The 23,061-nt window shown below is 41.2% G+C and overlaps 1 protein-coding gene across 5 annotated transcripts in view; it reads left to right on the top strand.

Annotated features, from left to right (window-relative positions):
* LOC136853464 (pecanex-like protein 1) overlaps nt 1-23,061 on the top strand; it is a 153,118-nt gene that overhangs the window by 106,782 nt on the left and 23,275 nt on the right. For 4 of the 5 annotated variants that reach the window (XR_010857472.1, XM_067129056.1, XM_067129059.1 and 1 more), the window contains exons 16-17: nt 4,075-4,181; nt 6,210-6,934. Coding sequence is in view for 4 of the 5 variants with exons in the window: in XM_067129056.1 (XP_066985157.1) it covers nt 4,075-4,181; nt 6,210-6,934 (832 nt within the window). In the remaining variant the exon portion in view is untranslated. Of the gene's footprint in view, nt 1-4,074; nt 4,182-6,209; nt 6,935-15,476; nt 15,506-23,061 lie in introns of all 5 variants that reach the window. The other variant, XM_067129060.1, reaches the window with a different exon arrangement.

Here is a 23,061-nt window from a genome sequence, read left to right as displayed (position 1 = left end):
CTGGTGTTTTGGCTTTCACAAACAAATTATTTACCAGTTACAAAAGTTTAATGCTAAAACCTTAACTGGGACTTAAAACTAAGCAATTAACTTGCCTCTTTTGGTGTTTCCATAATTATTGAAATCTGGAGCACCGTAAAGAATTGAATCTTCTCAATTTACCAAAGGAAGGTAATGGCTTCCTTGGTCTCTTGCCAGTCTGTTTGTCAACAATATGGCAGACTGTGCATGCGCAATAATAACTTCCTCTTCTAGCAGGTGTGATGAAGGAAATAACCTGGATACAGCTTTGCTGGAAGATAAGGGAAAGAGCCCTCTTATCTTTGAGTTCATTACATACTCCATCACATGTCATAGTGTTTGTCATTATGACACAATACCTGGCCAAGAGATCGACTAAAGGAGAATTCTTTGACATTAGTTTGCCCACCATGGAGCTCTGACAGACCCATGAAAGGTAACTCCTTGAGGACGAAACAAGCGACTACGCTATAAAAAATTTGAACTATAAAAAAAGAAATGAAGAATAACATATGAATAAAGGAAAACAAATTAGATAAAACTAACTGAGAAATGAAACTCATTTAAACCTGCTTAGTAGAAAAGCAACAACTCGACTACACGATCATTAAGAGCATTCCATAATATGGCCAAATTTAAAACAAAACTTGAGAAAAGTATGTGATATTGAACCTCACAAAAGAAAAGAGTAGATGGTGAATTTAATTGCATGTCTAATACTATGTGGTTGATGGCATAATCTGGAAAGATCTTAATATAATAGATGATCGTATAATGAAAAATTTTATAAAGCATGAACAGTGAACTTAATTGAGTATGCTGCCAGAAATTAATACTAAGATCTAGAGTAAGAAGTTCAAGAGAACTCACGTTTTTGTGCAACAATTTGATATGTGAATCATTTGCTGAAGATCAAATGGCAAATGGTAACAGTACTTGAAATTGGCAGAATAAGCAAAAACATCTTAGGATCGACAGGTCTCCCAAAATCTTGCAAGACTTTCAGTATACTGAGGTTTTGTGCAACAGAGTTTGTGGAACATAAATATAGTTTCCTGTTAACTTCCAAAATTTTTCTTGCAGTAAAAAAGTCATGTACTGTGCTTTTTCCCAGGCATAAATCCAAAATGCATTTAGTGGATGTTAACAATTTTGTTTTTGGTCACCCTCCAATACTTCAAGCAGATGTTCCTTAAGCATGTTGCTCTTCTGTTGCTGTAACTCCTGTACCTGTGTAGACACCTTCCTTAATTACATCCTTGATAGTGTTATAAGAGTCTGGTAAGAAACCTGGTAGGATGAATACATGCCCAGGTAATGGTCCTCTCTCCTCATCCTCGTGTTCCTTTTAATTCAAGCCTGTTCAGTAGTCTGCTTTGTCCTCATCCCCAGGCTCCTCTTAATTCCTCCACCCCCTCATATTTCTCTTTGTTGTCACAATCTTTTGTCTGTAGTAACATAAGAAGGCCTGGAAGGCTGCCCATCGTAAAAAGTCCCATTTGACTAGTAGCTGGCATCCCTCTTCCCTGAAAAGTGAACCTGTGATGGGCAGACCACTGATTCATCCTGGGAGGGGAGGTCCTGTCTGGGTTCTTATTTTGCTGTTCATGCTTTTTTCGAGGAACAGTAAGAGGGGTCTGCACTTCCAGTGGTTCCTGATTATCCAGGTTCTTCAGAAGTGGCGTAGAAGATCTGCTGGCAAACCCATGATCACTTGGACACAGTGTATATAATTTCCTATACAGTAACAATCCTGTGCACCATGGTAACTGGTTCCTTTGGTTGATACTTGTCCCAACTGTCCCTGGATGGGAACCATCCAGCAGAGTCATGGAAATGCAACTGCCTGTCCTCTTGAAGTCCATTACCAGTTCTGGCAAATCTGGTTCTGCTGCTGGTCTTAGGACTAAAGCCACAGGGGTTGACTGTGCCTGGTCTACCCCAGAGTCTTTCTATGGATAATGGTGATGGGGAATTCAGCTCCATGATATTTAGAGAAACATTTTCAACTAATGCTTTGCTAGGTCTTTCTTAGCCTGTTGGGGATCCATTGGGACCTGAGGGTCTTTTTCCTCAGGAGCTCTAAGAGGCAGAGTCAGAGAGGCATTTCCCAGTGAGATTGTTAGCCTTGTGAGTGCAGTGTTCTTTGTAAAATTGACCAACCCCCACCCAGGGTTACTTCAAAGGTCACTCCATTGTTCATAAAGCCAAGGTGGCTTGCATTAGGTATACTGGATGAGGTCAAGTGTGCTACCTAGGTGAGAAAATTCCCTTGCCTCCAGCTGTTCTTCCAAGTTACTTCATATGTGTCAGTAGAGGCATTACATTTGAGAGGACATGTAATCCAAAAAATCTTCCCATGAGGCTTCATGCTGAAGGGGTCACTTTCTCTTTCAACGAAGTTGGGGTATTAGAGTTGGTTACCATGGCCTTTTCCAAAATTTTTTTTGTCAGACTTGTGGTTTAGTAAGTGGCCAGACAATACTTCTGTTCTGTGTGGAGTTGGTGGGTAAGCATTGTCAGAGCCTTAAAGATTAGAGGTTTGGTAGAATTTATTGTTGAATGGTTTTAAGAAAGCGATAAAATTTGTTAGTATACTGAAATTTTGGATTTTGTGGTGTTTGTTGAGTACCTTATCCTATTACTGTAGTTAATAGTAAAATATGAGAATTTGGTGTGGTTTTAAGTGGAGTCGAATACATGTATAAAATTTGCAGTAAGATATTCCTGATGAAAGTGAATCATCATGAATATGCAAGAGTTTGTTTTTCATTCAAGATCATCCTGTTAAAAAGTTATGTTGAATGTAGGACGTTTTGAAAATTAAAAAGCTTTTTTGAAAAGTAAATAAAATTTTGATATACAGTAAACTCTTGTATGTGGTATTTAAACAGCTTGAGCCTTCAAGCCACTAGCATATTGTCTTCCAGCTGCCACTGAATCAAGAATTATCTAGTGGGATAGGGAGAGAGATACAATGTCTACTGCTTTCTAAAGAAACACCAGAGAGTGTTTTTTTGTCTTTCCAAGGACAGCATTTTTTGACAAACATCTGCTTTAGGCCTTGAGTGCCAGTTAACTAGTTTTACTAACCTTCCTTTTTGTGCATGGGTAGATTAAACTGCTCTACTGCCTGGAAGTCCTCCTCTCCCCTGCCTCAGATAGGTAACTGATGGTGACAATCAATTTATTATACAAACAAATTGAAAACAAAATACAAAGTTAAATGTAAGAAAGTAACTGCAAATTTGTGTGTAGAATAAAATTTTCAGTAAGTTTTATTAAATAAAGTTATTTAGAGGATTGAATGTTTATTATGGAAATTTGATGTGTAAGCTTAGCCTGTACATGTGTATGCACATGTATGTATCGTGTTAAGATAAATTACGCTTGTATTGTGCCTCCGCCTCACCTCTCTACCTGGTACTGTACATTACTTTTACTGTATTCACATTTATTGCAGTTTATTATACATATTATAGTAATGTAATGTTACATATATGTTTTTGTATATATACATGTACTCTTCACATCGAGATGAACTACACACATACTGTACATTTGCTCTCTCTCAAAATTTTATTATAAAGCATAATTTTTAGAGATATAAAGGTTAGCAAACACCAAATTTTTTTATGATAAAAAATGAGAGAGAGAGAGAGAGTGTTTAGTTTCAGTTTCAGTTTATTTGTGCCTGCCATCTAGTGCATCAATATGTATGGTTTGTTGTCTGGTTTATCAGAGTTAAGTGAGCTTAGCATATGTTTGGTTTAATAATTAAAGAGCTATTTAATAATAAAATCGTGAACAATAGGTATTGTTTTTTGCTAATGAGTGACAAAATGATAGTTCATTGGTAATGAATGACAAAATGATAGTTCAAGATACCTGTGTCATTTTAGGATATCCCACAGGGGGTCAGTTATGAGCAATTTTACTGTTGTATGATACCTGTTGTTGTGGTTCCCTGGTTTTATTAGGATTATAGATGATATTGAGTAGCCTTTTTCCTTTGTATTGTTTAGTATACTGTAATGGTATCTTATTTTGTAGAGTGCAGCAGCGGTGCGGGGAAGGATGCTCTAGTGGCAGTTCGGGGCTTAATGATGAATGTGGCAGAGTTACTGAACCTCACCATGGAAACATTCCACTTCATCAAGGTACTAACACTAATAAGTAATATGTAGATGAAATGCTGTAGCAGAAATTTTCTGCCTACCTTATATACAGAGTATACCATAGTCAAGGTAATTTTATAGTATTAGTTTCATGTGTTTCCGTGCCTACCTCGTAACTGTAGAATGAGGTGTAAATGTGATTTTTTTATTTTTTATTATGGAATGTCATTTCAACAGGTTAATTTTATTCAATTTTGTGCTGTATTTTGATTAAAAATTTGGTCTTGATATTTAATAGGTGTGGAAGCTGAACCTTTATTAATTTCTTACATTGTTTATATACATTCATGTTTCTTGTTTCTTCACAACCATGTCAATTATGTATGGTCACATTCATGATCCTTGAATGTCCCCCAACTTATGTATTATTTATCTGTTTTTGGATTTTTTCTTTATAAAACATACAATGAAGTACAACTATTCAGTTTTAAGTGGACATCAAAAGTTGCTTTCTGACGTAAGTAAATTTTCTCAGGCTGCTCAAGCAGAATTATCATGCTGAAAGAGAATGGCCAGTAGGAAGCCTAGTAAAACTGGGATAGACATGAGTTACCTGGGGTGTAGAAATCTTGAAGAATTATGGAAACAGGTTCAGCTTCCATTAAAAAATAACTGTCTAAGCTCTTGAAATAAATTTGTAAACAATTTTTTTTGCAATTTATTTGGCTGGGAGATGATAAATGGTTGACCCCGTAAGTTGCTAGTTGCCATCTTAAAGGAAACTGGCTCAGTTATCATTTAAAGAGTTATTGCTTTAGCTTTAAGAATGAGAGTTCCATCATTTTCAAAGCTGCGAAAGTTTGAAGTTGTTTAATTTTAAATGTTGTGCTAACAATTCTTGCATGCGACAACTCACTTAATTTTTTATAAACAAACTTTTTTTATCTCTTGAAAGCTCTTAAACTTTCTCCCCCCTACTTGTGTATCTTGCCTTCTTTTTTATTTATTCCTTTGTTCTTTAAAGCCTGATTCATCCTTTTGTGAACATATGTGCAACCTTTTCCACTGTCATGCAGTTACAACTTGCTTAATCTCATGTTTTTCCTTAATTCTTCCTACCATCCTTTACCCCAGACTTTTTAGTGCCATTGTAATCCTGTCATGAAATTTTACATAGTTCTTGTTTTCTTCTTCCATCTGTGTTAGTAACCCTTCCCAGCCCATAATCCTTTCCATTGCCTCTTTCGCAATATCTACCGAACTCTTATGGTCTTCATCTGTTTTCCTCCATCACCAATGAATAGTATACTCTTTTCACCAATCTGCCATTCTCCACTTTTTCCTCTACGACTGAACCATCTCAAAAAACTTTCATTCGTCCTGTCACATATGCTAACCATTGTACCAATTCTACTTGTCAACAGATTTCTCACCCTGTCCATTTTTCTTTTGTCCTCAAATAGCATGCAAACAGGTACAGGTTCCTTCTTGCCTTTGCATTCAGCATCCATACTTCACTTCTGCGAAGGAGATTTGGCTCAGCATTCCCTTCATACATACCTGCCTTGGGTCCCATAGCCAATTCAAGCCTCTTTCCAATTTTTTGCTCACACATATATAATAAATAAGTAATCAGCTTTATCATTTTCTTTAAAGTGGTAAGGAGTTTTATTGCAGTACAGTTGTATCAAGTTTGGTGTTATCTTCATTATTGCCTTGAAAGTTTCATCCAACCACAATTTTTTTTCCAATAATTCTATTTTAACTTTTTAAGAAAAAACTGATGATCTTGTTTGTGATTTACATCTGCTGTATTTATTTAGGTGATGTATGATGAATGCTACACTCAAGTCAGTATTTTGTACTGCAGTGAAGAATTTTATAAAGCATTCTTCCAGTGCTTATTAGATGTACCTCTAGAATCCCTGCTTTATAAGTATATACCAACAAATATACACTTATGTGAGTTTTATGACTAAAATTGTTGCATCCATTGCTTTTGCCTCATGTTTTACATTATTGAATGAATTGATTAAATAAATCCTTGCACTCTGTTCATGTTTGTTACAGTTCTGACAACTGTTCCTGTAAGTTTGGGGTCTGGAAGTAGTCAAGATGGCTCTCAAGTAGGTGGTCTCAGCTTGGTAACAGCAGCAGGTAGTCTTGGTCAGGGAAGCCTTGGGCGAGGTGGGTCATTGTCACGAGGATCCTTACATGCCAACAGAGGCTCTATTGTATCAACAGTTTCGTCATTGGTTGGTCCTGGAAATAAACAGTCTACCTCAACTTTGGCTAGTTTAGCAGGTCTGCTCTCAGACACAACAGCTGGCTTGTCACGGTTAGATCCACGGGACAGAGATGGACTTAGTGAGGGTTCAGCCAGTAGTAAAGATCGTGAGTGGAGTGGAAGAGATGTGTCACTCCAGAGTGGAAGAGATGCTGGCTCAATTCATAGTGGACGAGAGGGTTCTCTTCATAGTGGTCGAGAAGGTTCCTTGCATAGTGGTCGAGAAGTGTCCCTCCACAGTGGTCGTGATGTATCCTTAGTAGGTGGGGAGAAGCGCTTGCGAGGTGGAATGTCAGCAAGTAGCCGAAGTACCCCAACGTCATCGTTATCAACCCCTGCAAGAGACATTCCACCCATGCCAATTGTTACCAGTCAAGCAAAAGAGCCTCATCTTCGTGAATCAGGATGGGATGCCACAAGTCTCCGAGATGATAGCTCAACCCTACATGAGGAGAGGGAAGAAAAATTTACAACTCCACCACCTGATAAACATGTACAAAGAGTGAGGGTAAGTAATATGGATACATTATTAACCAGTAAACCAATGTTTCCTGTAAAATTTTATATAAATACTGAAAAATTATAGCAGCTAATCAAATTAAGGTATGTGTTATGTTTATTAGTTTCACTTATACTTATACAACTTACCCGGTAGTTACATATAGCTGTCGTATTTGACGTCACGGCAGTATTCAAATTTCGCGTTAGCGTTAGCGTTTAAAGGTGATCCTCTACCCCCCCCGCCCTCTATCGGGTATCAGGAACCGCCCCAAGAACACGTCATTAGTTTTTGCCGTGCGAACCGGTAATACGGTTCTGCTGCTGGTAGTATTTCTCAACAATTCGAACTTCTAGTTCCTTTTTGGTGAAGTACTCGGTTTGTTGTTTTTGCTGGCGCTAGTTATTGCTTGAGCGTTATTATTAGTTAGACTATTATGTCTGATTCAGGTTCTAGTGGTATCCGGTTTTGCAGCAAAGGCTGCAAAACCAGGCTTGTTAAGCTTAGTTTAGATCCACACACTTCGTGCTTTTCATGCAGGGGGCAAAAATGTTCTGCTGACTTGACTTGTAACGAGTGTGAACTACTAACTTTGTCTGACTGGAGTGCTTTGGGGAAGTACATGAAGAAGCTAGAGAAAGATAGGATTAGGAAGGCCTCTTCTAGGTCTTCGAGGTCAGGAGGTAGTCAAGAGGTTTTCGTAAACCCTATTAACCCTACTCCCCCTGTAGTTCCTGTAGTTTTACCTGCCCCGGACACCGTTTCTCCCAATCCTGATACCGTGTCAGTCCTTAATGCGTTTATGTCTTCCATGCAGAAAATGGGAGACAATTTGCAGCGGTTAGTAGACCGCAGTGATAATGCAAGTGTTGTGCCTTGTGTAAGTGTTGTGGAGGAGGTAGCTTCTCGGCCCATTCACGCTCCCAGGTCTAGGCCTCTGTCAGGCTCCCAGGTTCCAGGGAGAAGGCATGCCGAAAGGAGGTGAGTGGGACCTGCTCCCGAGTAGTTGCCCCCTCAAGCAGTCCTGTTGCCGCTTCTCAGGCTGCTGGCCCTCACCACCGAAAAGGTGAGGAGCGGATAGTGTCGAGTGGATCCAGTTGGAGTTCCTCTCCGCCTAGAGGTTGGCGTTTTCGCGACGCTTCTAGACCTTTGAAGAGGTCTCATCTGCTTTCACCATCGAAGATTCCTAAGAAGAAGGCTCTTCTGGAGGATCCTACCCCTTCCTGTAGCTTTTGGGCAGAACCGGAGAGGCTTTCTTCGTCGGACTTGTCTCATTCGTTTTCGGCTGAGCCTCCCTATAAGTCAGTTTCATCTGAGAGGTCTGCTCCTTTAGCGCCAGCGACTCCTGTGACTCCTGTTCCTGTGGCGCCTGCTCCAGCATTCGATGGACCTCAACAGCTTGTGATTGACGGAATCAACGCCCGTTTGGACTTGATTTTACAACTTTTGTCTAAAAGTCAAGTCTCTTCTTTGGCTCCTCCTACGATGCCAGCGGCGCCCACCTCGACTCCTCTTTCTGTCGCCCCGGTAGCGCCGCCGCTTGCGCCTCCGTTGGCGCCACCTTTGGCTGCTGTGCCGATTGCGCCACCTTTGGCTGCTGTGCCGATTGCACCTCCTTTGGCGCCTCCTGTGATACCAGCGGCGCCCGCCTCGACTACTCTGTCTGCCGCTCCGGTAGCGCCGCCGCTTGCGCCTTCATTGGCGCCACCTGTCGTTGTGGTTCCGACGGCTCCTCCTTTGGCGCCACCTTCGGTTGCTGTATCAACTGCGCCTCCTTTGGCGCCCGATGGCTCCTCAACAGGCTCAAACTCTTTCGGTGACACAGCAAGAATATGTCACGAGCCTTCCAGTCCCCGCTCGTGTAACTCAAGTTTCAGTTCAAGGAGACTTGGATGAAGACGTTGTCCAGCTGGACTTATCCCCAGTGTAAGGAGGAGAAGTCTCCGCAACTCTCTTCTTACAAGAAGCTCTTGAAGTTCTTTATTGAGAACTTCCCTGATTCGTTCTCGCCTGCGGCTCCTCCGTCTCCTGGGTCCCAGTACAAGAGGGACAAGGCTTCTGTTTCTTCTTCGGACTTTACGAAACTTGTCCTGTCCGTCTTGGCGAAGAAAGGCCTTAAGAAGATGGATGCTTGGCTGGCCGAGAAGAGGGAAATTGGAAAGAACGTCTTCTGTCTTCCTCCTCCTTATCGTTCCTTCCGTAACCGGAGTTGGTACGAGACTGGGGAAATGTTTTCCCTGGGTGTGGCTGCCTCCGCACAGGGGGACTTCTCCAGTCTCATGGATGCCAGTAGGAGGACCGCACTTAATTCTGCGAAGGTTTTCTTTACGTCCTCCGAACTGGATCAAGTTTTCAAGAGCGTGTTTCGGACTCTTGAAATAGTGAGCTTCCTGGACTGGGCGATTGCGGCCTTAGCCAGGAAGATTAAGGATTTTAATCTTCCTTCTGAGCTCTTGGATGATGTGGTAGGAGTAGTGGACTGCATTGATAGGGGCATCTGCGACGGTGCAGTAGAACTGGCCTCTTTATTTACGACGGGTTCTAAAAAGGAGGCAACTTTGGTGCTCCTTCTTAGCAAAAGGTGTTTCTTCAAACCAGAAGTCGGCTCTCTTGTTTTCTCCTTTGAACAAGGCACATCTGTTTCCGCAAGAGTTGGTTGCTGCAATTTCCCAGGCGTTAGCCCAGAAGTCAACCCAGGATCTTTTGTCGCAGTCTGCCAAGAAAGCGAAAAGACCTGTGCTTTCTACCGCTTCTGTGCGTGGTGTTTCGTCCCCTGCTTTCTCGTTTGGACAGTATAAAGGAAGATCCTCTAGACGTGTTTTTGGCAGGGCCAGAGGAAAAGGCAAAGCCACGCCTAGAACCTCGACGGCCCCAGAGAAGAAATGAACCTTTTGTCCTCCATTCAGCTGTAGGAGCCAGACTGCAAAGGTTCTGGCAAGAGTGGCAACGGATCTCGGCAGACCCTTGGACAATCCAAGTTTTAAAGGAAGGATATGCCATCCCCTTCCTTTCCAAACCTCCTTTAGTGGAGGCTCCAGTTTCTTTACAGGCGTACTCGCACAACTCCGCGAAACTAGACGCCCTTCGCTCAGAAGTCCGAGCCATGCTGGAGAAGGAAGCGATAGAACTGCTTCATGCCCCTCTATCTCCAGGTTTCTACAATCGTCTGTTCCTGGTTACGAAAGCATCAGGGGGATGGAGACCCGTCCTGGACGTGAGTGCGTTGAATGTCTTCGTTCAGAAGACAAAATTCTCCATGGAGACAACTCAGTCGGTCTTGGCGTCTTTACATCAGGGGGATTGGATGGTTTCGATAGACCTCCAAGACGCTTACTTTCACGTCCCAATACACCCAGATTCAAGGAAGTTCCTGAGGTTCGTCTTCGAGGGACAGGTGTATCAGTTCCGTTCCCTCTGCTTCGGTCTGTTGACAGCCCCGCAAGTTTTCACAAGGGTCCTGTTATCAGTAGCCAGACATCTTCACCTGGAAGGAATTCGAGTTTCCATGTACCTCGACGATTGGCTGCTCAAAGCGGCTTCGAGGGAGAGCTGTATGGAGGACCTATCAAAGACTCTTCAATTAGCAAAGTCTCTAGGCCTCATTGTCAATGAAAAGAAGTCTTGCCTTACTCCCAGTCAGCAGATTGTCTATTTGGGAGTGAGTCTGGACTCTCAGACTTTTCAGGCTTTTCTGTCCAGCCAACGGATAGCCTCATGCCTGCAGAAGATCGACGACTTTCTGCAGAGGAAGATTTGTTCCGCGAACGAGTGGATGAGCCTCGTGGGAACCTTAACTTCAGTGGAGAAGTTTGTAAAACTTGGGCGCTTGAACCTGAGGCCACTGCAGTTTTACCTGCAAGAGAAGTGGCCCAGAAAACAGTTCCCGGACTCCTTCACATTCGCCATTTCGGAAGAGATAAAGGAGTGCCTCCGTTGGTGGAGGTCAGAAGGAAGGCTGTCACAAGGACTTCCTCTTCAGCTTTCGAACCCAGACCTAACTCTGTTTTCCGACGCCTCGGACAAGGGCTGGGGAGCGACTATGGGGACAAAAGAAGTTTCGGGCCAGTGGCAAAGAGAAGAGAGAAACTGGCATATCAATCGAAAGGAACTAAAAGCGGTTCACTTAGCCCTGTTGGCCTTTCAGCAAGAAGTGGAAGGCAAATGCGTCTTGGTCCAGGCGGACAACACGACCGCTCTGGCATACATTCGAAACAGGGGCACTCACTCGTGGTCCCTCACGAGACCTCGAGGAGCTACTAGTTTGGGCGAAGGAGATCGGGACCAGACTAGTAACGAGATTCATTCAAGGGGAGAGAAATGTAGTGGCGGACCTTCTCAGCAGAAAGAACCAGGTCCTGTCCAACGAGTGGACTTTACATCCCGTAGTTTGCGAGGAGCTATGGAAGGTATGGGGACGTCCGCTCATAGATCTCTTTGCAACCGACAAAACGACTCGGCTGCCCCTTTACTGCTCTCCGGTTCCAGACAGCAAAGTGGTTTTCGTGGATGCAATGTTCATGGACTGGTCGGACCTGGATCTTTATGCCTTTCCCCCGTTCAAGATCCTGCGGCAAGTCATCTCGAAGTTCTCAAGCCATCGGAACGTAAGGATGACTCTGGTGGCTCCATTCTGGCCGTCCAGGGAGTGGTTCCCGGACCTTCTAAACCTACTGTCAGACTTTCCGAGACTTCTGCCAGAGAGACCAGATTTACTCAGACAGCCGCACTTTCAGAGGTTCCACCAAAACTTGTCCGCTCTTCATCTTGTCGCCTGCAGACTGTCAGGAGACTCATCAGAAAGAGAGGCTTTTCAAGAGAGGCTTCGGAAGCTATCGCGAAGCCAAGAAGAGAATCCTCTGACAATGTTTACCAGGCGAAGTGGACACAGTTTAGGTCCTGGTGTCGAAGAGAAGGCGTGTCTTCTTCTTCAACGTCTATAGCCCAGATGGCCGATTTTCTCTTGTTCCTCCACAGAGAGAAAAAGCTTGCTGTACCTACCATTAAAGGGTATAGAGCCATGTTAGCTTCGGTCTTTCGACATAGGGGTCTTGAAGTGTCTTTGAGTCAAGACCTTTCAGATATGATTAGATCATTTAATACGTCAAAGAGGGACCAGAAGAGACCAGTGGCGTGGAATCTTGACGTAGTGCTGAGATGGTTACGGTCTCAGTCCTTTGAACTGATGGCGAACATCTCCTTGAAGGATCTCACGAAAAAGACTTTTTTTGGTAGCTCTGGCTATGGCCAGGAGAGTAAGTGAGCTACATGCGATAGATAAAAGAGTAGGCTTTGCTAAGGGGAAGGCAGTATGTATGTCTACTCTTGGTTTCTTAGCCAAGAACGAAGACCCGTCTAGACCTTGGCCAAGAGAGTTTGAAATTAAGGACCTTTCCCAATTGGTCGGTCCCGAAGAACCCGAGAGGTACCTCTGCCCTGTGAGAGCTCTCAAGTTCTACGTTCAGAGAACGAAGAAGCTCAGAGGTCCCAGTGACCACTTCTGGTGCTCGGTTAGGGATCCTTCTAGGCCTCTCTCTAAGAATGCTCTTTCCTTCTTTTTGAGAAGCCTGATAAAAGAAGCTCATGAGCAGTGTGCTGACTCAGAGATGAGTATTCTTAAGGTAAAGGCGCACGAGATTAGAGCGGTTTCGACTTCTGTAGCCTTTAGCAGAAACTTATCTGTGAAAGACTTGGTTAAGTCCACCTTTTGAGATGCAAGTCAGTGTTTGCATCGCATTATTTAGTGGACGTGCAAACTGTTTTCAAGAGTGCAGTACGCTGGGGCCCTTTATTGCGACTGACACGGTGTTGGGGAGGGTGAAAAGGAGTCCGCTCCTTAACTAACATTTTCACCTTGGTGTTGGGGTTGTTGTTTTTTAAGGTTGTCTGGAGATACATGGTGTGGTAGTATCTTCCAGTTTTTAATCTTTGGTATTGGTTTTTATGGTAATGTTAGGTGATCCCTCGTTTTGTTGTTCGTCGTACTGCGCCCTGATCAAGGGCATCAGACTTGTCCGTACGCAGCCATGTTCTCTACGGCAGGTACTGGTTTTTATTGTGTCCGACACATGGATCCCTTATATCCTCTCGGCACAATATAAAGGCCAGCAGACTACAGAGGCAGTAACCACTGAGTCAGCTACCTTTAAAGGTAAGGAACCTATGTCTAACTTGTTGCAAGTAGATAATTCCAAGAATTTTATTAGCTGCCAGTGCCCCACCTCCTCAAGGTGCCAATCAGCTATATGTAACTACCGGGTAAGTTGTATAAGTGAAAATGACATTTTTACGATAAAATAACGTTTCACTTATACTTACCCGGTAGTTACATAATCATAACCCTCCCTCCTCCCCTCACCTGGGCAGTTGGGCAAAAACTTATGGCGTGTTCTTGGGACGGTTCCGATACCCGATAGAGGACGGGGATAAAGGGATCACCTTTTTGTAACGCTTAGCGCTAGCGCGAAATTTGAATACTGCCGTGACGTCAAAGACGACAGCTATATGTAACTACCGGGTAAGTATAAGTGAAACGTTATTTTATCATAAAAATGTCATTTTTATAGCAAGGTTATTAGATCGAAAATTCATTAATATAATTGGCATCTCACATTACTGACACAACCCTAATTACAAACGAGTTATGTTCCAGACAGCCGTTTGTATGTTGAATTGTTTGTAAGTTGGTTACTGTACTCTTCATGCCTATTTAAGTACAGCATGACATAAAGTCAGTGCAGTAATGTATGTTTTTTATCCTAAAATACAATTCACAGTACATATAGCACTGTATTATATAGAACAGTCTCGAGGAACAAAATTTGAACTTACAGGTGGCAAAGGGGAGCCCTCTAAACACAATATTAATTTGCAATCCCGTTTGTTTGTATCTGAATGTTTGTAAGTTGAATGTTCGTAAGTAGGGTGGTGTCTGTATTTGTACTGTTTTGTAATTTTTTGTGTGGATGTCATACCACTCTGCTAAGACTTTAATTACAGGCAGTCCCCAGTTATCGGTGGGGGTTCTGTTCCAGTGGTGTGATGATAAGCGAAAATTGCTGATTATTTGAAAATTGGCAATTTTCGGGGCTTTTTCGTCGATTTTCGTTGTTAGACAAGTGCCAAAAACTGGATCGCTAATAACAGACCCTGCCGAAAACCAGGGACTGCCTGTAATAGTGTAAGAATCTAATTTTTTTATTATTATTGTCTTAATTCACACTACCCTTATTCACTCATCATTTTTTAATTTTTAATAATACTGAGTGGTCTCTGTCCAGTACAGAAAGTTGCTTTTAAACCAAATTTGTTATTTAATGATGAATTAATTGAAACTATCAAAACTGGTTTTACATTATTCTAAGGTTAATGAGAGGCTTATGAATATCACGTAGGCGCCACTTTAGTGAACTTATTTCATAATATGCATCGAAAACTTCGAACTGTAATTTAGTAACTCTTGGCATGCAGAATTTTAGTTAATAGTAAGTCTCCGTAGGTAATGTAATGAAAAGCTGCCAGATTTTTAGTCTCATACATTATATGCTTATTCACATATAGCTTACTGCATCAACTTAAGCTTTTAAATAATAGATTTTTTAAATTATAATTTTTTTAAAGATATGAAGTTTTTAAATACCCTTATCAGATAGGTTAGGTAATACAATAATAGAGTATATAGTACAGAACATTATCCCCTTCTGAATCATGAGGATTATGCTCGTGAAAACCTGTAATGTTGATAGAAATATGCTTCAAAAATGTAAGGACGTCTTTAGGAAAACCAGAAGAGTATTCCAGAATTGTAATTGTGCAAGTTTTTCATTGTGTAATATAAGGTTATCCTATCTCCGATGAATTAGTCATTAAAAGTTAGTTATAAATGATTTGTTTAACCAGACCTCTGAACTCTTTTAGGGTTCTTCTCGGGCTGGGAAAAATTAGTCATTAAAAGAACTTTGATAATGTAATAACTAACAAGAAGTCACTTTGTTTGTTGTGCTCTTCCTTGTTATCAATACTTTTTTGATAGCGTAGTCTCTTGTTTCGTCCTCAAGGAATTACCTTCTATGGTCTACCAGAGCTCCATGGTGACCAAACTAATATAAAAGAATTCTCTTTGGCCAGGTATAGTGTCGTAATGATTAACATTATAACACGTGATGTAGTATACTGTATAATGGACTCAAAGATAAGAGGGCACATTCCTTTATCTTCAGCGAAGCTGAACCCAGTTTTTCTAATGCCAAAGAACCGGGCCGATAAAGACCAGGGATTATTACTTTTTCTATTGGTCAGTAGTGAACGGTTTACGTCATTACCAGCGCTCCGAAAACATTTGACTTTTTTCTCTGATTTCATTAGTGCTGATCATGGAAACATCAAAAATAGCAAGATAAGTGCTTAATAGTAAGTTCCAGTTAAAAGTTTTAGTTTTAAACTTCTGGAATTGATAATTTGTGTGTGAGAGCAAAAATTGTTTTAAATTCTAACTAAATGTTTTAACTAAAAGAAATATTCCACAACTTATTATTAATATAGAAAATCCTTTCAGATTATATGATGTCTACGATAATCCAGGCAGTAAGTGAGAATAATTTAGACTAGTTTAATAGTGGATGTTGTTTGTAGCCTATGATGTAGGATTAAGTATTCTTAAGTAGTCTAGCTTAGACCAAGGACCCTAGGATCAGATGATAACAATATTTGAGCAAAATAAATTGATAGCCTAACAATAAGGCTAAATATTAGTATAATTTTTTCCTCTTATATAAGCCTGTTCACTTGAACATGATCTGAATCAGCCAGGAGTAGGCAGTACCTTATATTAAGTTGAGATATCTTTTTACAAAACATCCCGCTTTTGGACCAAATCGTTAGCCTAGACCATGTAACTATGACTAGATGAAATAGTAATCTGTGCTGGATGAGATGGTAGCTTACCTTTAACCCTTAAGGAAGGGCAGTCCCCCAGACCGGGGAAACTTTGAGGTCGGCAAAATTAAAAAAAAATAACATCAGTGGAAAGAGAATGACACTATATTTACACTGTATAAATAAAAAAATTCTAAAAAATTTTCCGTACCTTCCACAAGAAGTTGAAAATGACTATTTACAACCCTTTGTAGGGCCTCATTTACAAGATAATTTTAAATTTTACTAACATATATATGTTTTTTTCTAATAAATAAATTTATTGTATTTTGTAAAATTTTTTTATTACTGTTCACACAATATCAAAACAGATAAGAAATAAAAGCAGTAACAATTTTTTTGCATATTTGTTGAAAAATATTCACGTAAATTTACGAGGAGGAAGATTCAGTAACTTTTTTTTATACACTTACATGCTTCTTCTAATTTCGTATATTTACAAGCAAATTTACAACTTTCCCCCTTCAAGTCACAAGCATTACTGTTGGCTGGAAAGACATCTGTGGCAACACTGGTATGACTCTCAGGTCAGTATAAAAGTTGCCATTAGTGAATTTATAGCATATAGAAGTATTGGCACCTCTGTCTCGCCCAATTCTTACCATATCGGTGTTGCGTAATATTGTCTCACACTCAGGCTCAATCTGTCTACCTCCCCAATCCTGTTTTACTTCACACTCGGGTTCAGTCCGTCCCTTAAGGGTTAAGGCTACATATTAAGGTACAGTAATTGTGTTTCATGCAACCCCATACCCTTAAGTGTGAATTTTAAGATTGTAAGAGGGTTATTTTCTGTATGCAGGCAGTCCCCGGTTTACTACGGGTTCCGTTTTTACGCCGTGTCGTAAACCGAAAAATCGTTGAAAATCAAAAAATCCTAAGAAAACCTTACTTTTAATGCTTTGGGTGTATTGAAAACAATGTAAACTGCATTTTTATTGAGTTTTTCATCAAAAAAGCCTCCAAATTTTTATTATTCTGCCACTTTGGAGCCATCTTTCTTACGTCGGGTCAGCGTACAACGTGTGGTAACCGCGGAACATGCGTCATAACCCGGGAAATAATTTCTGATGAATATATTTGAAAAGCGTCGTAACCTCAGAATATCGTAAGCTGGACCCATCGTAAACCAGGGACTGCCTGTAGTGTACTGTATATCCTCAAGTTTTAAATAAGTGTAGAATAAGCAGTAGCATAGAATAGGTTAAGCAAAAAGCCTCTAAGAAGTCCTCTGTTCCTAGTTTAATGTAAATTATATTAGAAGCATTAGCGTAAGCCATTGCAAAAGGACTAACAGTGTATGAGTATAAGTAATACAGCCATATACAGGTATGAAAACTAACATAAACCCTAGAGGGTTTAAGTGAACATAGATATTTAATTAAGTGTATTACAGCTACACACTTGTAATCAAGTTAACCATAATGTGGAAACTATATGAGGAACTACAGCAGTGTCCCTCATTAAAAATAATCAATACTAACTAGCTTCTAATAACAACTTGTTTTATATCACTACAGAGCTGCCATTAGGCAGGACCCTCGGCTCAAGTGTTCTGTAGCAAATTGTTCGGTTCACTTTTTGCCAGTGGGTATGGCACATACTACCTGCCATGAGCATAGATAGCCCTTGTGAAAAACAAGAAAAATTTGCTTGGTCGTCAGATATTGTGCGAGATTTGTGGTATGCTCCTGGCAGCAAGTTTTAAGGATAAAATGGCTCTTTTTAAGCTGTCTCAATGGGTTCTAGGGTTCAGTAAGGGTGAGGAAGGGGTAGGTTATATCTTTCCGGCAGCAGATATTTAACCCTTTTTCAGAACAAGATCTATGTTTGGGCCAAAATCCAATAACATCAGTCCCCAGGTTAACCCTGCAGAGGAAGTAGAGGAATCTTTACATGGGGTTGACATTCTTACTAAAGAATATGAAGTGGACATTGCTGCTGAAATGGCCCTGCTGAACCAAGAAGGATCAGGGACACAAATTTTAGCTAGCCATGGGAGAAACCTTCCAGAAGGAATTCTATTCCCCATGCAGCTATCGATGCTGAATAGGATCTTTCCCCCAAAAGGGATACTAGGATCCACCTAACTCCAGCTGAAATAACTACATTTTTGGAGGGGTATAGTAACTTACCAAGGACTTCTGCCTCTTGATTAACAGGCAGTTAAAGTTCAGTTGTGAAGCTTAGTTAGATTGTGCAAGCTTCCCCAAAAGGGATACACAGTTTGCAGCATTTGATCAGTTCCATAAGGAAATTGAGTAACACAGTAACATCAAAGATGCCCTTGCCACAGAACTGCAATATATAAGGGATATGAAGCATGATTCAGAAAAGGAAATCAAATCAGTCATGTGCACCCCAAAGTGTAAAAGTACAGCATCCTGTAACTGAAAAGTGGGTGTGGATACAAATGCTGCCCAAACAAGGTTCAATGTTAGAATTCCGACTGGAAACAACAAAATGGTCAGTTCGGAATACAGAACTTCAGATCAGAATACAGAACTTCAGATCAAAATATAATAAGGGCTCTAATACTCACCCCTGATGATACTGATAATCCTTGGCGAGACACCTCAATGTACATTTACTCTCCTGATGGGAAGTATGTAATTAATGAGAGAAAAACTCTGATCGAAGTTGTATGCGTAGAATTTAGAAACAGGGCAGCATTCCCTAATACAGAATGGCATCTGGTACCATCTTCACCTGATATGGAGAAACCACTAATAGAAACAGTTTTCTTAACCTGTGCCTATAGCATTAAAAACTATGGAAAACACCCTTGACCAGGTCAATGAAAAATGGATCTCTACTTCCATTTTAAATAAGACCCAAGTTGCTCACCAAGTAGCCCCAGCCTTCTGTCCCTTCACTTTCAAAATTATTAATCATGTAAAGACAGATTTTCAGAATTTGCAGTGACTAAAAACGAGAGACAATGGCAAAATTAAAACCATTTGCCACGGTCATCCCAGTTTCGGGAAATTCCACCAAGGAATGGGCAATGCTACAACTCCCTTTTGAAAGGAAAAAGCTCCCTTTAGATATGGCTACACAGCAGTTTGGGACCCCTGTGAGAAGACTCTCAGAGGGGACAGCCTCGTCAGAATTATATGCTAGGCTCCGACTCCTTAGTATTATAACATCTGCTGCCTTGTTAGAAGTTGCCACCAAAAGGCTTCCAGAAGATTCCAGTACAATTTTTGCTGTTGAGACCAAAAGTCTTATGAGAACCTTATGGGAAACACTCTATGACTTTCTAGATTGGTGCATAAAATCGCGAATGGAAGCATTGGAGGGCTCCAAAAAATCACTCTCCAATGTCACTGCATTATTACATTCTAACCTCTTCTGTAAGAACCTGTTTGAGGAGTCTGTTGTGGCTCAACTCACGAGCAAGCCCACCAGCAAAATTGTAGTGTACACACTTCTGGGGAAAGGGGAATTCAGGAAACAAAAACCCCAAATTTTCCCTTTACCCAACCCCAAAAAAGGCTCGCTTTGATCAAAAATCTTATAAGCATTCAGTTATCCCCAAAAGTTTTTCTCAAAAACAGGTAGGTGGTCAAAAGGGACAATTCCCTACAAAGGAACAACAACAACAAAGACATCCTTTTCAAAAGGTCCAAAAACTATCTTATAGGGGGACAAAGGAAAAGCAACACCTAGAATGTCTATCAAATGAAAAGGCAGAGGAAGAGGCGGATACCAATAGGAATTGTACGATTGGGGATCAGCTTCGACGACATCAGAGACAATGGAAGTTTTTCCCTTTTGGGGAACAGCATTATTCTGAACGGGCTGGGGTAGACACAGACTCGTCCCTCCCCCTCCTTTAAAGGGGGTTCTTCCAAAAACCAGACCCCTCTCTAGAAGATTATGGGAAGAAAGGCCCTGTTAATGGGGGCCATAGAGAAACATGCATATATCTGCCACCAAGTACGTCTCTTCAGTGTCCCCAAAAAGGATTCCTCCCAAAGAAGAGTGATCCTCAACCAATCAACATTGAACAAGCACATTGTTTGCCAAAAGTTTTCGGACTTGGACAGTTTCTTTAGATCTGGAAGATGCATACTGGCACGTCCCTGTCTCTGTTCCCTTCCGCCCCTTCCTAAGGTTCTGGATAGGGAAAGATACCTCAGAAGAAAAGGAATACAACTAATACCCTTCCTGGACAACTGGTTGATCTGGGGGTCCACAAGAAAACAGTGCTTGAAAAACCTATGAGCAATGGCCAACAGACTACAGTCAAAAGGTTTTATAATAAATTGAAAAAAAATCCCACCTCACACCCAGCAGACACTTTCAGTGGCTGGGACTGTGTTGGGATACTCTTCATAGCTTGTTACCTCTCCCCATCATACTCAAAACAGAATAAGGCAAGTCCTCAAAAGGTTCCTTGCACAGCCCAGAGTTTCCAGATGGCAATTAGAACGTATGATGGGCCTGCTGCAGTTCACATTAGTAATAAATCCAATACTTAGATTGCAACTAAAAATGTGAACAAATTCTGGTTATCGCATCCAAGAAAAAAGATGCAATACCGACCTCATCAAAAGTTTAAAAAAGTTTGGGAGATACTTCAGCCTTGGACCCGGAAGGAATCTCCGGCGAAACAGGTCACCCTGACTCCTCTGTCTGTACGAGTGACAATACACACGATGCCTCGTTGACAGGTTGGGAGGACATTGAGAGGATCGTCAGGTGGCAGGGAGGTGGTCAGCTACTCTGAGAAATTCTTATATCAATTTCCTGGAGCTGATGGCTGTCTTTTTGTCTCTCAGAAAACTCAAACCTCCAGAAGAGAGAGGGAACATGACTGCAATGTCCTGCATCAAGAGGTTGGGATCACATTCACCTCCCCTCAGTATGATAATGCTATCATTCTTCAGATGGCGCAAACAAGGAAGTGGCATCTGTTTGTAATTTATCTCACAGGGGGGTCTCATTGTATTAGCAGACTCTCTGTTAAGGAAAACGACAGCCTGAACAGAGTGGATGTTGGACAACCACTCTTTTCAAACAATAGCCAACATGCTTCCACAACCGGAAGTCAAGAATCACAACCTCCTAGTATATGTGTCTCCGAACCTGGACAGTCAAGCAACAACAAGAGATGCCTTCCTAAAGACTGGAACAAAGGGAGGACGATATCTTTTTCCTCCATTATCCCAGATTTTGAAGGTTTTGAGCAAACTTCTAACCTTCAAAGGAACAGCTTACTTAATAGCCCAAATTGGCCAAACAGGCATTGGTTCCTACTACTTCAACAACGGGCAGAAAGATCAATTCCATTACCGCCAGCAGTTCTGTCCCAGACAGTAGGAGGGAAAGTCGTTTATGCATCATCCTTTCTGAGCTGAGACCTTCACGTATGGATTTTTTAAATATTTATCGTGAAAATTACTTGCCCAACATTGCTAGGCACAGTGCAAAAATTAGAGACATCATCTGTCCGGCAATACCAGTCAGTATGGAAGATATGGTTAGATTATATCCATACTAAGAGCCCAGTTGAGATTCTATAGAAATGCTTTTTAATTTTCTTATATACATTTTTAAAGACAAACTCCTTGCGGTTACAACAATCGTGGCATACAAAGCAGCATTAACGGAACCCTTGCTTTATGGATTTGGGATTGACTCCAGTATAGGATTGACTCCAGTATAGAAGTTGTCACTTCCCTTCTGCAGTCTTTTGCTCTACGAAGGCCTGCTCCCGAAAGGCTTCCAATTACTTGGTCCCTGAACAAAGTGCTTAGACTTCTGTCAACCCCTCAATTCATCGGACCCAATGCAGCCACAATGCACATGCTACAAAAGACGATCTTCTGGATTGCATTAGCATCAGGAGTTTGTGTTAGTGAAGTGGGCTCTCTTAGACAGGGATGATACATCACATAAACAGCTGACCATCAATTATTATTGTTCCCTGGCCCATCATTCCTGGCTGAGAATGAGTATCCTTTAAGAAGGAAATCTGTTCGTATAAGAAAACTGAATTTAGCAGACAAGACATTATGCCCAGTTCAAGCACTTAAGGTTTACCTAGAAGCCACGGCAAACATCCCAGAGGGTCCTATTTTCTTACAACCTAGCACAAACTAACCACTCTCCTTACAAGGGCTGAGAATGATTGTAGTGTCTCTCATTAAAAAAGGCAAATCCACACTCCCTTCCTAGGTCACAATAATAGGAAAGTAAGTACATTGTTGGCCTTCTTCAGAAATGTCTCTTTCGAAAAAGTCTCCGAATGTACAGGGTAGTCATCAAAAAAAAAAAAAAAACAACTTGCCACTTAACTACAGTGTGTATCAGCAGGTGGCATGGTTAGTCCTAAACCCTAGGTGCTACAGCAGAAAACCAGGTGTCTTATTGATGGCGAGTATGCAAACTATCCTTGGGAGAAGGGCGACAGTACTGCAACCAAACCCAGCATGCTTAGGTTAGCCACTGTAGAACTAGTACATCCTAAAAAAGTTCATGTATAGTTTCTTGTTCCTTGGTACCAAAATCTGAAGAGCATTTGGGGTAAAGAATGGGACTTTAAATTTGTGGCTTGACCACGGACCAGAAATGATTTTTCCTTTGGGTTGCTGGGATTAAAAATTGAGAGCTTAAGCCTTTTTTCGTCACCTGTCAATTTCTTGAGGATGAAACAAGCGACTATGCTATCAAAAAACAGGTTTTGACGTAGGAAAAACCTATTTTTGGTAGTCGCTGTTGAGTCCTCAAAACCTTCCCACTTCCCTGACAAAAAGGCATGGGATTTAGTCAAGGGATCATCCTGCATTGACCAACAGAGAGTAATGGCCCCCTGGTATTTATCGGCCTGGTTGTAAACAAGAGGGCGGACGTGCATGCGCAATAGTCACTTATCTTTCTTGCAGGCTCTTTGATGTTGGAAAAACTGGATTCAGCTTCGCTGATGATATGGGAAAGTGCCCTCTTATATTCTTTGAGTCCATTATTTACTCCATCACATGTTGTAATATTAATCATTATGACACAATACCTGGTCAAAAAGACCAACTAGAAAAGAATTCTTTGATATTAGTTTGGTCACCATGGAGCTCTGGTAGACCATGGAAGGTAACTCCTTGAGGATTCAATAGCAACTACCAAAAATAGGTTTTCCTATGTCAAAACTTGTTTTGCTACAATTAATACATAGAATTGTGGAATGCTAGTGAGGTACTTAG

The sequence above is a fragment of the Macrobrachium rosenbergii genome, chromosome 27 (genome assembly GCF_040412425.1).
Source record: "Macrobrachium rosenbergii isolate ZJJX-2024 chromosome 27, ASM4041242v1, whole genome shotgun sequence".
NCBI lineage: Eukaryota > Metazoa > Arthropoda > Malacostraca > Decapoda > Palaemonidae > Macrobrachium > Macrobrachium rosenbergii.
This window is presented reverse-complemented; position numbering and strand designations above follow the sequence as displayed.